Here is a 16,501-nt window from a genome sequence, read left to right as displayed (position 1 = left end):
GGATATCGATTGGGGGCGGTTCTCTAATTTTACAAAAGTTATTTTAATACTCTTTTTTATAAAATTTTGTCCAGTGTTAGTTGTGTTGGTAAGAGACGTCAATTACGTCAATTGTTTATAATATAATCGGTTAATTATTTATCATACATAAATTATTTCATAGAAGCCTCCAGCTTCATTTATTACACGCCAATAAAATCATAGTAACAAGTTTAAGCAAAGTATTATGATAGATAGCGCTCTTCTCATTACGTGATAAAAATATTTTGGTACTAATATATTAGTATTAGCTACTATTTAAATATATTCTAATATATAAGAAAAAAATATTAGTAATATTTATTCTACTACCGAATGAATATCTGACTCTATCTGTGACTTGACTTGACATTGGCAATTGATAGGTAGCATTACGCGTCGTCTAAGTTACATTTACATGTTCTTGTATTTCTTTATTTTCGTAAATATTGATCATTATTTTCTATGTTTATCGATCTTTTAGAGTTACGATTGATCAAGCAGAATTAAATTTTCTTAAATTTTGCACCAGTGTCTTTGAACCAGAGGTCCCGATTTTGTTGTAAGTATATATTCAATAAAATAATTGTTTCCATAACATGCATTTTATTCTTTGTATATTCTTTTCTAGGTATAGTTAAAATACTAATTCTGGCTTTGAAATTAACAGCGTAAAGTTATAATTGAAACATAATAATTTGACGATTACAATCAGTGCAAACCAATCCTTAAGATAATGTAAAACCTACCTTTTTTCTGACTCATTGTTTTAATGTGTTTGTTGTTTTATTAGTTACGTAATGTTTTACTGTGTAACTTACGTTATTATGCGATTCACAAGTTAATGAGCCGTATGCTTTGTTTGCATGTGTTTATTTTAACATCTCATTTATAACACACTCTTGGAAATTCGTTTTATACCTAAAAGCAAGCCTTTAACCCACAAAGGTTCTTCCCTTATCATGTTCATATCACGCTACTGCTACGAGCTACTAACAGTTGACCTAATCTATGGATATACATAGTTTTGACTAGAGAGCACCCATGGCTTCACCCAAGTAAAACGAAAATTTCCATTATCTTTCCAAAAAATCCTATCCTATCAGATGCAATTTATCTTCCTGCCAACTTTTATCTTTTTGTCTAAGTACTTTTTGAGATTTTGTGATCAGTGAGTGAGTGTTTCTTGTTTTTATAGATAGATGTAGAAGAAAGTTATACTATAGATAAAGGCACAGAACATCATGACCATCTCTATTTTGGTTAAACATCCTCATCAGAGATTGCTAGAGCATTGAGTGTAAAAGTTTAAATTTATGAGCCATATATAGAGCCTTAATTGACTAGACCAGTTTGGACACTTGCATCAGATGAATATGTTTATTCCTTCAGTCAACAATTACAACATTGACAGGAAAGCGGTGGAGTGGTCCTATTTTTGAAATGGGACATTAAGTTTATTTGTTACCTCATTGAAGTTAAACCTCTGCACCTATTTTTTATTTAATGAAATTTTCCATATTTTTATTTGCATAAGTACAGTGTGGGTGAAGTGTGAGTATAAAGGGAGATAGGAACAAAGGTCTGGTAATTTTCTCCAGACCAACTGCTGAACCTCTATACAGGACAGGTCTGCTCATGCATGTGAAACCCTGGATGCTATTGACAGACATGTCAGAAAACTTGCTGATGATGAGCTACTTACGGAGATTTGGCGATTGGCAGCAAATCTGTGTGTCTTCTTCACTTGGCAGAGTGTGCACTGGAATTGCATAATTTAGTTCCTCCAGCACCATTTAAAATATCTGACGATGCAGGGTGGGCAGGTATTCCACCCGTACATGGTTGATATTCCCATTCTTTGTACCTTGTGATTTGCCAAATATTTCAATTTAAATGTTTAATAACAGGTAGATTGAGGTCTTAAATTATTATTATTTCTATATGTAAAAAAAATGGAACCATGAAATCATGGATGGAGCCGCAGGTTAAAATAAAAATTATAAATTTCTTAGTTACCAAAATTATTATAGGCATAATTCTGACTACAATTATTTGTTTTAGGAAAAACTGGAGCTCAACAATATGGCGTCCACTACAATGATCGAGACGGTCACAATCACAAGACCCTTAAAGGTAAGATTCAATGTGCCTTTTAAAAAATTAATAAGCCCAAATTGAAGATCTGGATAATGTGATGTGGAAGCTGAAGGGACCAGCTACTGTGTAATATGTACAGAGATGATGTCTTAGCAAAAGTTGTTCTACCTGATGATATATCAGTCCATTAATTTTTGAGTTTATTTGTTACAAACAAAATATTTGTACGGACTACATAATATTTGTACGGATTTTTAAATATCTGCTGTCAACTGTAAATCCGCTGTCGTGAGAATTTAGGGATAACAAATATTTTTTGATAATCCAAATTATTACCTATGTAATGAAAATTTCGTAGAAATTAATTTTGGTGGATTTGAGTAAATTAAAAACCTTGACCTTCGTATTTCCAATGACACGTAAACGGAGTTGCGGGCAACAGCTAGTTTAAGATAAAATCGAGGTTATCAGCTTCTACTCGGAGGTAGTTTCATAAGTCGGATGGTTCCAACATTATTACTATAGTGCTACGGGTGCTTTGACAATTTTTTGGGGCTTCGAAAGTACAACACCATACCTACGTCAGCAGATTGCGTGCGACTAAGCTAGCGTTCGTTGTTCAGACTGGTGTTATACCCTACTCTCAGATCTCTAACTTATAAACCCCACTTAAGGTCGCAGTTAAAATGAGTAAATTTTTTTAACTTTGGTCAATCCTTGGTGGATTATACTGTAATCCATATATATAGATAGTCCACAAACTATTAAATGTATTGCTTTTAATTGTACTTTATTAAATATTCTTAATCCAATTTAAAGCCTTAGATATATTATATACTTTACTTTACATGAATACTGTTAAGTGCGCAGAGCCTTTTATTGGATTAGCAATAGTTCGCGTGTGTCAGTGAAGATTTGAGTCGTGATGCAAACACACGGCAACTTGACCGCTAGCTACTTGTGGCAGCCGGGTGAGCTAGCGCGGCGGATGCTGGGCGAGCGTCCCTCGCCTGTGCCGCCCACCAGAGACATCTGGCCGACGCCGCATCAGCCGTTGAGCATTAGTACTCTTCATGTCGCTTACCTACAAGATGAACCCGCACCTCGAAGAGCAGCGACGCTTCCTCCACAACCTTATGTTCCCACCACCATACCACTTGAACACGAACACAGCAGACCACGAGTTTGCACCGTTGGCACGAACACAGATCCACCACTCACAGTACTCGGCAGGCTGAGACGTCTAATTAGAAAAGATGAGGATGGCCCCATTGGTCAACCTCCACCTGGTAGACTTACTGCAATTCCTAGGGAAACTGCGCTCGATGTGAAAGAAGAGGAAAATGCTGCAAAAAGAGCTTACAGTGGAATCAAAAAGGCTATATCTGGGGCAAAATATCGCATTGCACCAGGTACTGAAACTGTTGGTAGTCCCAAGATTGTTTATGATATGCCTAAACCTGGGGACAGGATGACGACAACTTTCGGCGTTCGTGAGCCCAGGAAGTGGTTTTCAATGCCGTCGGCAGCAACATGTTCACGACGAATCCGGTCTGTAGGTGGCTGGTGCAGACCACGTCCTCAACGCCCGCCTAGGCGCCAACCTCAACCACGTTTGCAGATTACTCAGGTGTGAAGTCAACAAAGTGTAGAAAAGACACTATTTAACTATTTTGCTAAAATTCTGTAATTATATAGTTTTGTGAAATAAAGTGTCAGTGTGGATCGCTAAGAAATATTGTTTGTGTCGTACGATCGAATTTGAAGTAGCGTTTTGGCTAATAAATGTGTCTTCATAATCTGTGTTTTGTTAGCGCCCGAGGGCGGCAGAGTCGGAGGAGCGGGGGGCCATAGGGCGGCAGTACCGCGTATGGCGCCGCGCCGCCCTGCCGACAAGCTCTGCCCGCCCTGCGCGTATTCCGCTCGCATCCTTTATTCCTTCGACTTGGATCACCATAATTTTCGCAGTCCGTTTAGGTTTTATTCGTTATTTGGTATCAATGCGGTATTATAACACGTGAAAAGATTAATGGAGGTGATTTTTGTGTAGTAAAAACGTAGAAAACCAGCGCGGCCCAATGCGCAATTCGCGCAATGGTCCAAAAAAATTGGGGCACATTATTTCAATTATTTTTAACAATACGACATAAAAGATTCTTTAATGAATATCGCATGATAAAGTTGTCGGTTTTTGTTTAAAAGTTATCGACCAGATATATTTTTCGGCGACCTTTATTTGATTTTTGTACAAATAACATGCTTGCTTATTAAATCTGCTTATTTGTTCCGATTTTGTTTTTTCATGGTTGTTGAACAAGCGATTGAATAAAATTAATTATTATTGAATGAATAGAAAGAAACTATTTTAGTACCTTACATTTCTACTCTGGCGATATAGCTTTTTTATATAATTGAAACTAGATAAAAACTATGCACACTAACGAAATGATGTCGATGTTGATAATGATGGTGTAAACGGCGACTAACGGAAAAAGCACATTCTTTTTTCATTCGCAAGCTTTCGTGTTGGTCTGGTAGGTTGGTCTTGATTTTGTTTGTGTTTATATTAAAGAACTGCAAAATATTACTTTCAATTTCTTCTCTTCGATGGGCAAGCAACCTGTAACTATTTGAATCTCAATTCCATCATTAAGACATACAGCTGTACGAGCTTTAGTTTTAGTGAGACTGTTGTATACCGAATAAGACATGATGATAAGTATGTATGTTTATTTGCGTATTTAAAAAAATACATGTTCTAAAAATACAATGATATGTAGAACATGTTGTTAATTTATTAATTAAACAAGAAATATCATTTGAGAAATTTGAGATTTGTTTGCGAATTTAATGTTTACTATTTTTTTCAATCGGCTTTTCTAAAGTAGGTACCTAGGAACTTTTAGATAGTAACTTAGTACATCCAGTTCATAATTTGTGGGCAGTTCAGTTAAGCTTTCTGAGCAACTTTTATCATTATGCAGTTAATTTGACGTAACTAATTTGATTGGGAAGTCTGAAAATGGTTTTAGACTTTTTTCTCAAACTTTCACATAAGTAGGAAGGAATCTTCAGACGCGTTGTCTGTGTTGTGAATGTAACACGTGTTATAATCTAATTTTTACTATCTAATTCTGATAGTATAATCCGGATGTTCTTGAATTGTTTACGTTTCTTTTCTACAAATCTCGTTCTCCAACTGTACAAATTAAAATAAACGCTCTAACAATGGCTATTGCTTATTTGGCTTACCAACTTTTGTTTGGTTTTACTTTTTCTACAGATTTGTTTATTTGAGTTATGATCAAATAACCATTAACTGTTGACTGTTTCTATTTTCACACATTACCACCAACCATATTAGCATTATGATTAGTACGGTTCTTTAAGACGTAGCTTTTAGATAATTGTGGGGTTAATTCTTTTTTACTTTTTGTGTTACTAAACAAGATATTAAAAAAAAAAGTTATAATATGAAATTTCATCCCAAGAATATACTTTTTATACATCGCAAAGCACGGGGCATCCATTAGATAATGAAACATTTCTTTATAGCTCCAAATTAGTTCATTTGGACCTTCATAACATAAAAAATAACGTAACCCAAAACGTAATGTAGGTACAAAAAATGACCGTATAAAAGAATATATTTAATTGCTCATTGTGTGCTCTTATTCGTAGGTATAGTATAGCCAGGTATAGATAGCGCACCTAATTTTTTGTTCAGCGTCACTGTGACGCCAGGCGGCCAGCGGTCGACCTCATTCCTCCCCACAACACACCACTATTCTGCTTTGACCTAGATTTCAGAAAACATGTTAGTATAGAGGTGACCACTAGTCACTAATATCCCTCATAATTTCTGGATACTGTCATACCCCGGCTCTGACATTGATTTATAATATCATCGGCGCCCATTGAGGTCATAAGGTCAACGTTCCCTTGATTCGTTAATTAATGAACTTCTAATGGGGTCATTTGTGCCATAGACCCTTTCACTTCTTTAACATTGATAGAATTCACTCCCTTTTCAATTCAAGGTTTACTTTGCTTGACATGGCCGATTTTTCTGTCTGGATTTCTATTGACATTGATGAATTATGTTGTTACTCACTGGCTTTTCGTGAAAACCCTCGTTACACTCACCTGCCACGCAGCTTTTATTAGAAAAATATATTCTTTTTTATTCATTTCAGCTACCTATATTATGTTAATGATTGCTTCGTGACGATGGTAGTTTATTTAGATTTATAACCCGGTGCAGTCTTGTAGTGGTTTTGAAGTAAAGTAGCTAATTGAAGTAAACCTAAATTGATACCACATTATAAGCCATATTTATGCTGACATAGCCATATTGATGATAACCCTGCCCGCCTGCATGAGATCATGCAGGCGGGCAGCAGGGTTATCATCAATATTATATTTTGTTAGGCATTAACAGCTTAATCAAAAGGGTAAACAAAAGTTCATGCGTGTGAGTCACACGGTGTGACCTATTATCGTATTATTGCTCTGCGAGCTAGAGTTTACAATATTTTGATAAGAACTACGTCATCTGAACTTAAGGCTCTAATATTAAACCCCTGAATTTCAATAAGACTGATAGTGAAGTGATTGGAATAGAAGTAGCTATTTGTAGTTTGTATAGTGTGATGTGTTGAATTGTGGCCGATCGGTGTGGTGTGTAGTGGCGGTGAGGTAGCAACGCATGCAGGGGCGCGCGGGCGCTGGCCCGGGCGGGCTCCGCTCTCACCCGCGCGCCCTGCCACCTCCGGTGTTGCCGCCGCCGCCGCAGTTCGCCTCTGACCAAGACGAGATGCCGCCTAATCAGATTGCTCAGGTTCATCATTTTGTAACCATAGAAAACACTCTTTTTTGCCTTAAGAAAACAATGAACATCAAACAGAAGATAAGGTAGATTCCCCCTTTCGTTATCCCACGACAGTGGGAAACCAAAGAAAACAATAGTTATTCGACAATCGGATGTCTCTTAGGTGCTTACGTGTGGTTTAATCACTCTTATTTTCCACTTGCAGGAATTACTTTCAGCTCATTGTGTCTTTTCCTCTTGACAGACTTATGTGAACACAGTGTAAGAAAAGCAACTGCCGCAGTCATTTTAACATCTGTGTGATGACATACAAAAACTTGCCGGACGCTTAGTTCTCTTGCGAATTACATAAATGAAGCTTATTTTTATTTCATCTTAACTATCTGAATGCCAAATTTTAGTTAAATGTGTTCCGTGATTTCTTACCTTTGTACAGCGGTGCCTGTTTTAACGGGATTGTATAGTTATACTGTAGCAAATTTGGAACCAACTCGTAATAGTCTCAGCCAGCATGGAACAGTATGACAAAAAAAACCTAAACTTCCGCCAGCAAAAAACTGTTTCATATCTTTGATTTATCCATATTTCGTTTTTACTATAATTTTTTTTTTGCTTTTACTTTGATTTGTTCGGACGGCAATCTGCCCCAATGTCCGGTGTTTTATTTTCTCTTGATTTATACTCCAGTATCCGTTCAGCCGTGCCATTATATTTTAACAGTTGACTCTGTGTGTTTTTGTTATTGCCTTTGCAGTATACTGCATTGTATAGAGTAGAATTTATATGTAGTTTTCTATCTGGGTCAGGTTGGAGCTATCCTGTCCTCACTTTATTAGACGCTTGACACCTGAAACATTACACTGTTTCTGCAGCCATTGCCAGCCATATTGTTCGCGTCTGAAACTAAAGTTCGCAAAATTTTGTTGTTGTTTTTGTTTCTTTTTGATTTATGTTTTATAATTTCTTGTATTCACTATTTAATAACAGATTTCATTTGTTTGTGAAAAAAAGTGTTTCTGCTTACCCAAAATGCGAAATTAGCATAATCTTGACAAGCAATGTAGGAGTAAATGTAGGAGACTGAGCATTTACGAAAGTTGAAAATTATAATGGTCATTGTCAGATCACCATCTCAACTGCAGTCGAATTTTAAATGTTGTATATCGTATGCGCAGTATTTTAAATAAATCATTTTATAAGTTGCACTTCTTGAAAATATTTAGCTAGTTTAAATATTAGGACATAAATTCTTAAAAAAAATGTCTTATAATTGAAAATGACCAACCAATATATAACTTATTCTCGTGCTCATTTTTATTTTTATACAAACTGTCCAATAGAATAGATTTTATAAAAAAGTTGCTACAAATCATATGTATCCGAATTTAAAAACAATTTCAAAAACTTTTTGGTTTTGGTGTCTATTCAAAATGATAGCCTTCTGTTGACCATTACCTATTTTGGAAAGGAAATTTGGAGGGGAAGTAAACTAGGTTTGCCAGAAAATTGAATTCGGTGTAAAACGTGTTGAGTATAAGTTCTAATGGCCAAACAGACCCTCAGCACGTGATGTTTGTGTCGTAATTCAATGATTCAAGCCCTCTTACTTAGGCCATTTACCCCCTTACGAGCATGCTTCCGGTACGACAATTGACTAATGTGTATGCTGGGCTCTTTTCACAATCATTTGTAAAGGATTAGAAGTGTAATCAACATTTCAATCAAGCCCGTTCCCGCCGGAGTTCGTGCGGTGCAGACAGAAATCGGAATAACTTATAAATAGTTTTAATTGTATGGGTGCTCCATATTATTAATTTTCTACCGATTTGAAAAAAAGATGTAAAATATTATTTCAAATTATACCTGTTTTTTTTTGTATGAAAAATAAACGAGACCACCACATACCCACTTCAATGTAATAGCAGTTTTGGTTTATCCAATAAGCAATTTAAATCAATTGTTATATTGACAGAATCATATCCTGAAACCAATTTCAGTTTCAGTAGTTAATATTATTGAATACCTACGTTTTTGCCGTATCCTGTTGTCTTAATCTTTCCCTATTTTGTCGTGCATTAAAAGGTTATTGCATTGTTCGACAATTCTAGAATAAAAGCTTGCAACCAAAAATCTGAAAAAAGAAAACAAACAATGAAAGCTTCTTATGTACATTATCGCGTTCCCCGGGCTTTTTTCATTTTGTGTAGTGCGGTTTCGGTGCGCGTTTAATTTTGGAACGAAAAAAAAATGACGTCTCGGAAAAGTTTGTCGGGAGAGAAAGGTTCGACGTCGTCAACAGCTGATGGCGTCCCCGCGGCACCGAGCGACGGGACTGCGATCGATGACCGCACCCCGCGCCCGCTACCTCCTCACCTCGAGACACCCACCTCTCACTTTCCCGCTTTTCTTTCCTTCAGATATGTACAATTGTACACAAAATCAAACGCAAGGGGAATTGAAAGTGTGGAAATTGCAAATGGATCAAATTTACTGTTTGCCCTGGAATATTTAATTTACGACGTCTCGTCCGGAACCGTTATTCAGTTTAAGTTTTATTTTGAGTTGGTTTACTTCTGACTTTTGATACCGAGTGTACACAGACTGCTGTCTTGCTTGATTTGAGTGCTATCGGCGCGGCGGCGACGCGACGTATTCTTTAGCATATATGATCGCACGTCGCACGTTACATACGTGCGACGCAATCTATGGCAAAAACCAACTACATTTTCGTTTATAGGTATTACCTTAAATGAAACAATGTTGACTGGTTTTAAAGTAATAAAACTTACATTATACACTTATACAGTTTGGCTGGGGTTTAGCTTTAAAGAACTTTAAAATACGGTGGAAGCACCATGCCATTAGAAAGTATGGTATAAAAAAAAATACAACAATAGTTGATTGTTTATTTATTTATTTAAAACTTTATTGCACAAAAAATGTAGTAAAGGCGGACTTAATGGACTTAATTGTTGTCTTGGAGCGAAGCGGTAAAAAGATATAAAAATCATTTCTAAGAACTGGAATTAAGTAGAAGGTTTCATTATATAAAGCTTTTGTGTATAAGTCTGACTCGCACTTGCCTGTCTCTTACTTCTTTTTGAAATTCTTATGCTTCCATGCCTACAAAAAATCATATAGATATAGTATATGCCAGTCACTTATTTCCCTCGTCGTAATCATCAAGTCTGACAAGAGATTGAGGTGTAGGTTATAGTTGTATTATTCTTCCGATCCGACGAAACGAAACGGTCGAATTTACACGTGCGAAGCTACGGTGAGTCAGTCATTGGCATGAAAGTAGAAGGGCTTATAAGGGTTGGACCCTCTAAAAAGGAGTTAATGTGTAATATTGTATTGGGGAACACAACGCTTTCCAAAAAGGTATTGAATACCTACAACTGGTGACGAACACGACATCTTTAAGCTTAAGGCATAATTTAAATATGTTTACTTTTCACTATAATTTACATAATGGATTTAGTTTTACACTACCATTGCTTCTATGCCTACGCCACAGGTATCAATTTTAGTATTTTTCGTTTTTAGGTGATCGCGTTAATATGCGGGCTGTTGGTGGTGATCTTAATGGTGCTAGGGTTGGCATCGGCTGACTGGTTGATGGCTGCCGGCTGGAGGCAGGGCCTCTTCATGCACTGCATAGACCCTGAAGCGCCCACGCCGCTGCCCTTCGACATCACAGCGCAGCCCGGCTGCTACGCCGCAAGACCGGCGTCTTACATTAAGTAAGTACTACGTACCTACCTATATTGTCTCGGGCTTGTCAGATGGCCGGCTGGTAGAAGGGCCTCTTCGTTTATTGCATAGACCTTGAGGCGCCCATTCCACGCACATCCGAGGCTATAGGGAATACGCTATGTACCATGCCGGGGTTATTTTACAGCTTAGCTACGAAAGTTAAACCGACATTACTACGCGAGGGGGAAACAGGGCGGCGGGATGGCGGCAAGCTCAATGCACATATACAACATATGGAACTACGGTCATCCATAGCAAAACTCCAAACGTATAGATAAAATCATACTACAGATATGTAGTTTGACCGATTTTACCTATGAGACTCATGAATTTGTTTTTTTATCTGATTTTCTCTTTCTTAGGGCGGCGGCAGGTCTGTGCGTGGCGACTCTAGCGGCGGACGTGTGCGGCGCCCTGTTGACGGGGCTCGGCCTGCGCTCGTCCGACCACCGCACCAAGTTCCGCTACTACCGGTTCGCGGTGCTCGCCATGGCGCTTGCATGTATGTATCTCTCTATTCTGTATCATATTGTTGTATATTATGCGTTTACTAATAAGACTGGGTAGCCCTTGTCCGATTACCGCACCAAGTTCGGCTATTACCGATTTGCGGTGATCGCTATGGCGCTCGCTTGTATGTATAGTTATGCCGTATCACTTATAATAAAATCTTATGTAGCTCGTAGTCATATAGATAAGAGCCAGGGTACCTCCCGGGTGGATTCGGGTAAATTAGTTTTTTCGAATCTGATACTTGCGGAGGTTGAGCCACCGTCGCTATCGCAGGTCTGACGACTGGTTGATTTTATGCTCACTCACAGGATAAATAGTGTTCATTTCAGGCTCCTAAATTTCAGCAGGTTTTAGCACTTGGGATCATAACGGCAAGTTGTTTATAATGAGTGAAAGAATTCAACATACCACAGAATGGTGACTGACGCTCGCCAGTTCAGATTAGGTAAATCCTTTAGTAGGGCAAGTCCTCCTGCGAAATAGTGGGAAAATGTTTTCATGATATATGTTTGAGTGGTATAAAGTTTAAATCGTCTTCTCTGTGGCTGCCTTCATTTTTTAAAATCTCGTCTATTACTCGTGTGCGAGCTACCTCGGTTCTCACGAGGTCTTCACCATTTGTTTCTATGCTGTTCAATCCTTTGCTTGACCAAATTTGATCTACGGTTTGAATAAATAGGGTGAATACCTAATTTGACTATTAACGTGATTATTTTTCTTTACAGTGATGTGCATCCTAATAGCATTAGTTATATACCCGGTCTGTTTCGCCGCGGAGTTAAATTTAGGTAAGTAACTTCATCGATATCTTTTGCAAGTCAGTTTGATCTATTGTGATGTGAAAGAACTAGTGACAAAAATAGAAAATGGAATGGTAAGATGGTTTGGCCACGTAAAAAGGATGGAGGAAAACCGGTTGACTAAGCAAATATAGAACGAGAGTGAGAATGGAAAGACCTAGACGAAACAAAACTTGGTCTTATTAGAGACGTTCTGGCCAAAGGTTAAGGTCCGACCCGACCCGACCCTAAACGGCCGAGATTATTTTATAATTGGCTCTCGTAGCATGGCATGCGCGATCTCCTTTTTATCGCGCGATAATTATCGCTGTTCAGTTTGCTGGAGGGCCAGGTTTTTAAGATTGGAATATTTTTGCTCTACGAGAAAAAGGAATTATGTTTTCGTTACAAAGTTTAACAGACAATTAAGGTGAATTGGTGATGTTTTAGGCAACAGATCGGTGTGGGAATTTGGCTGGGCGTACGGCGTGGGTTGGGGCGCCGCCATCTTCTTGTTCGGCGCGGTCGTGCTGCTGCTGTGTGACAAGGAGAGCGAGGAGCTTTACTACAAGGAGCGAAAAGTAAGTATCACATTTTGTTTATAGATTAGCATGAGTTGATTGGTGCATTTCCTTGGGAATATTCGAATTGCCTTCTTGATTTCTATGGTGTGGTTCCACTCGCATATCTTTCCCATGGATGTCGTAAAAGGCCTCTAAGGCTTATAAACTTTGGAATCCAAAGTTCTTAATTTAAAATTCTTCTTGAGGGCGATGAGCTAAAAACCATTCACTATTTGAATGTCATTTCCATCATAAAGGCATGCAGTTGAATGTGGCCTTTCAGTCTTTTTAAGACTGTTGGTTTTGTCTACCTCGCAAGGGATAAGTACATATGTGACTATTATGTACATATTTCTTCTTAAGCAGCAGTCTATAATACATACATACATACATATGGTCACGTCTATATCCCTTGCGGGGTAGACAGAGCCAACAGTCTTGAAAAGACTGAATGGCCACGTTCAGCTATTTGGCTTAATGATAGAACCGAGATTCAAATAGTGACAGGTTGCTAGCCCATCGCCTAAAAGAGAATTCCTAAGTTTATAAGCCTATCCCTTAGTCGCCTTTTACGACATCCATGGGAAAGAGATGGAGTGGTCCTATTCTTTTTTGTAATAGTGCCGGGAACCACACGGTCTATAATATGATGCAAGATATCGCCCAACCATAGCCAAGACGCACCAACTACTATTTTCAGAGTTTTTAGTTTGATTGTCTACTGATGCTTTTACGGTTAGGGAACCTGCATATCCAGGCAAGTGGATGTGTGACCATAATCCATAAGTGTCCTACAAAGGTTGCGGAGATCAGATGGGTGTCGCTTCGCATAAAAACTTGACTTACTCAATCCAGGATCGTGGTAATATACGCACCTCCAGGATATCCTTAATATTCATATGTATTTAAGTTGCGAACCTAATGTTGTATGTTGTGGTGGCAGGTGGTGTCCGGCGGCGGGCCGCGCCCCTAGGGTCGCGGGCGCCTGCCCGACCTCGTGCCGTGAGGCGCGCGCTGAGCGCACGCCGCACACACACGCCCGCCTCTTCTACGTCTGAACGCACGCTCGCCGGAAACTCAAACTCTTACGTTCTATTTTTCAATTTGTTCCTTTCCAGCCAGTCTTTATTTTTTATATTAATATGATGCGTTTCTTTCCGAAAATTCTAATTTGAATATAGATTTTAGACGCGAACGCGTAGAATAGGAGGCGTCTCGATTTTTCTATATACCTACTTGAGTACTTTGTTTTAAATGTATAAATATTTCGACTTTATGTAAAGTTATTCTCGGCACAAAGTTTTCGTAACATGACTGATCTCCCGTGTTCGCGACGAGACGTTGGTATTGGGCGCAAAAATAAAATTGACCTATCGATAAGATTAGTGATGCTTCATGAATGTTTATGGAGAAGCAACGTCTTTGTCGGAGCCATATTTAAATGATTTAAATTAGTTTTTAAGTTAATTTAGGATATTTAATTTAGCGCGTACCTTATAATTTAAGCACCGATCCTGTAGGCGCGAGTCGCTTTCGTGACGGGCGGAACACATTCAGATTTTAATCTGTATTGCCGATCGAAATAAAGAATGGAAGGTCCCCGAATGTATTTCTAGTGATTTTCAGTCTTTATTTGAAACCGGGTAGGTTATCGTACCTCGAATGTAATCCGTTCCAAAGAGCGTCGTTTTAATTTATTCGCTTTACGTTAATTATTATCGCTGTTAGAGTCGCCGGAGCATGTGCAGCGTGTGGCGTGTGGAGTGTGGCGTGTGGGCCGGGCAGGCGGGCGGACGCCGAGTGACAGTGAGTGAGTGAGTGCGGTGCCGCACCGGACGCAGGACTAGCTCGCCGAGCTGATGCGACGCATCGGGCTATGAATACTGAGATATTTAAAGGAATTAAATGTATGTTTTAAAAGTTACCTTTTAGTGCGGTATACTCGCTATTGTGTAAAATCTATTTTATTAATATTTATACATTATATTCATCTTCATATACCGTGCGTGAATATGAGATTTATTTTTGACTTTTTCAGTGATATTTATGAATCTCATTCCATTTATTGATTTACAAAAACGACTGTAATATGATTGTAACTTTTTTGGAATTGAAAATTATTTAAAAATAAACTTTATATTTTCGTAATATTTACGTATCTTTAAAGCGAAACAATTTATTATTGTCGATATAAAAAGTGTTGATCAACAGTAATGTTTATTCTAGTAAATGTAATCTTAAAGTTACAAATTACAAAATTAATTGTTTAAGGTCATTGTTAGGATATTATTTAATATTTTCAGTTAAAATACCACCATGTAGAAACAGTTAACATCAAATAAATTACTGTATCGTATGTGTTGGTTATGGCTTTAATTTTCAAATAACGGCGTCTCATTGTGATAAACTTTGACTCGATTCGTACGATTTTGTACTCTTTTATTTATATATATATTTATAAATATATAAAAAGAAAACAACATTTTGAGCTTACAGCCACAAGACACGCCTGTTGGAATTTGTCAATTGAGCGTTTTGTATTAGTCATTAGGGCTACTTCGTGTAACTTTATTTATTGTATTAAGTGCATGAACTAGCGGAAATTAATTTATTCCACGTGAATAATTTTACTAAGACAGCTATATATGTAAGGCTATCCACATATCGGACGCAGTATGACCAAGACTACAGTTTGTCACATAAAGATTGCTCATTTCACACTGCATCCAATATTTGGACATACACCCCTTTGGTATTTGAAGATAAATATCAGCTGCGTCTTAAATAATAAGTAAATTTCCATGGAGGATTTTTTGCTCGAATATATTATGACATGTGAATTTTATTTTCAACATAGTCATTTCTTTTAAAACTCAAGTTGCTATATTTATCTTCGAATACGCGTCTATAACACGCATGTTTTTAATTACACTGCCATGTAACTAACCAGTTACTTTTGTTGTATAGTCATCCTAATTGTAATAATGTTAAATTATTGTATTAACTGTAAGTGTACATTCTAATAGAAATGATAACCCCTCATAATTAATGAGTGACATTAGCTACTTATTTTTATGCACCTCTTTATACGTGTTCGGGCAATTGGCGATGCGTGCTAGTCAATTGGCGAGGTTTTAATTATAATAACGAATGACCTTTCTTTACTGATCGATTAGGTAATTTATCAATTTGTTGTAAGAGTTTTTTTAAGCTGAAATGGCGCGCTATTTAATTACGACGCATTGTTTGTCAGGCAACCTTTTGAAAATAGTAAATAGGTAGATGAGACAAATTAAATACCTAATTACTTACTTAAAAATTCAAATATTTAATAGCATAAGTGAACAAGTTGTAAGTGTACTAGTATCTAAATATCTTATTTATAATAGTGGGCGTGTCATTTTAGTTTAGGCCAACTCTATGGCATGGTTATTTATCGCAAACGGAAGATCTTTTGCCATTAACAAGGTCGAATAATTTGATGTCTTCTAAGTGAGGTTAGTGATTTTTATTATTTATATCCAGTTTTTATAAATATGCTACGTTATAGGTATGATCGACTTACAGTTTTTTCTTGTAAATCTCGTCTTGAATCTCAGTGTTACGACAGCTATTTATTTATTGTAAATATTTTTCTTTTTATACGCAGGGTTATTTTTTTTACAAATGTTTATATTTTATATTATACGCGTTGCAGTTGCTCGAATACGTCGATAAAATTGTCCATTTATAGCCAAATTATGAGTCATATCAATGAGATTTAATAAAGTACATAGTGAATAATAATAGTTTTTTATTGATCTTTCCGATTGAAAATACCTATTAAAAATACTAATTATATCAATATCATAAATATATATGGGATAAATTATACAGATTCGATAAGCTTCGAAGTAAGTACTTGTGTAACTTGTGTTACGAGATACGAACTCATCGAA

At 37.2% G+C, this 16,501-nt stretch overlaps 2 protein-coding genes across 2 annotated transcripts; both read left to right on the top strand.

Annotated features, from left to right (window-relative positions):
- Nucleotides 1–410: 410 nt before the first annotated feature.
- LOC106132123 (transmembrane protein 47) lies at nucleotides 411–16,349 on the top strand. The gene is made up of 7 exons (XM_013331452.2): nucleotides 411–580; nucleotides 2,083–2,154; nucleotides 10,499–10,695; nucleotides 11,071–11,210; nucleotides 11,947–12,009; nucleotides 12,451–12,581; nucleotides 13,507–16,349. Exons 2-7 carry the CDS (start codon nucleotides 2,104–2,106, stop codon nucleotides 13,534–13,536), a joined length of 612 nt encoding a protein of 203 aa, XP_013186906.1. The 5' UTR covers nucleotides 411–580; nucleotides 2,083–2,103; the 3' UTR covers nucleotides 13,537–16,349.
- On the top strand, nucleotides 2,996–4,411 carry LOC106132122 (uncharacterized). Its single transcript, XM_013331451.2, has one exon. It carries the CDS (start codon nucleotides 3,044–3,046, stop codon nucleotides 3,752–3,754), a length of 711 nt encoding a protein of 236 aa, XP_013186905.1. The 5' UTR covers nucleotides 2,996–3,043; the 3' UTR covers nucleotides 3,755–4,411.
- Nucleotides 16,350–16,501: the final 152 nt, after the last annotated feature.

Source organism: Amyelois transitella, chromosome 13 (genome assembly GCF_032362555.1).
Source record: "Amyelois transitella isolate CPQ chromosome 13, ilAmyTran1.1, whole genome shotgun sequence".
Lineage (NCBI taxonomy): Eukaryota > Metazoa > Arthropoda > Insecta > Lepidoptera > Pyralidae > Amyelois > Amyelois transitella.
This window is presented reverse-complemented; position numbering and strand designations above follow the sequence as displayed.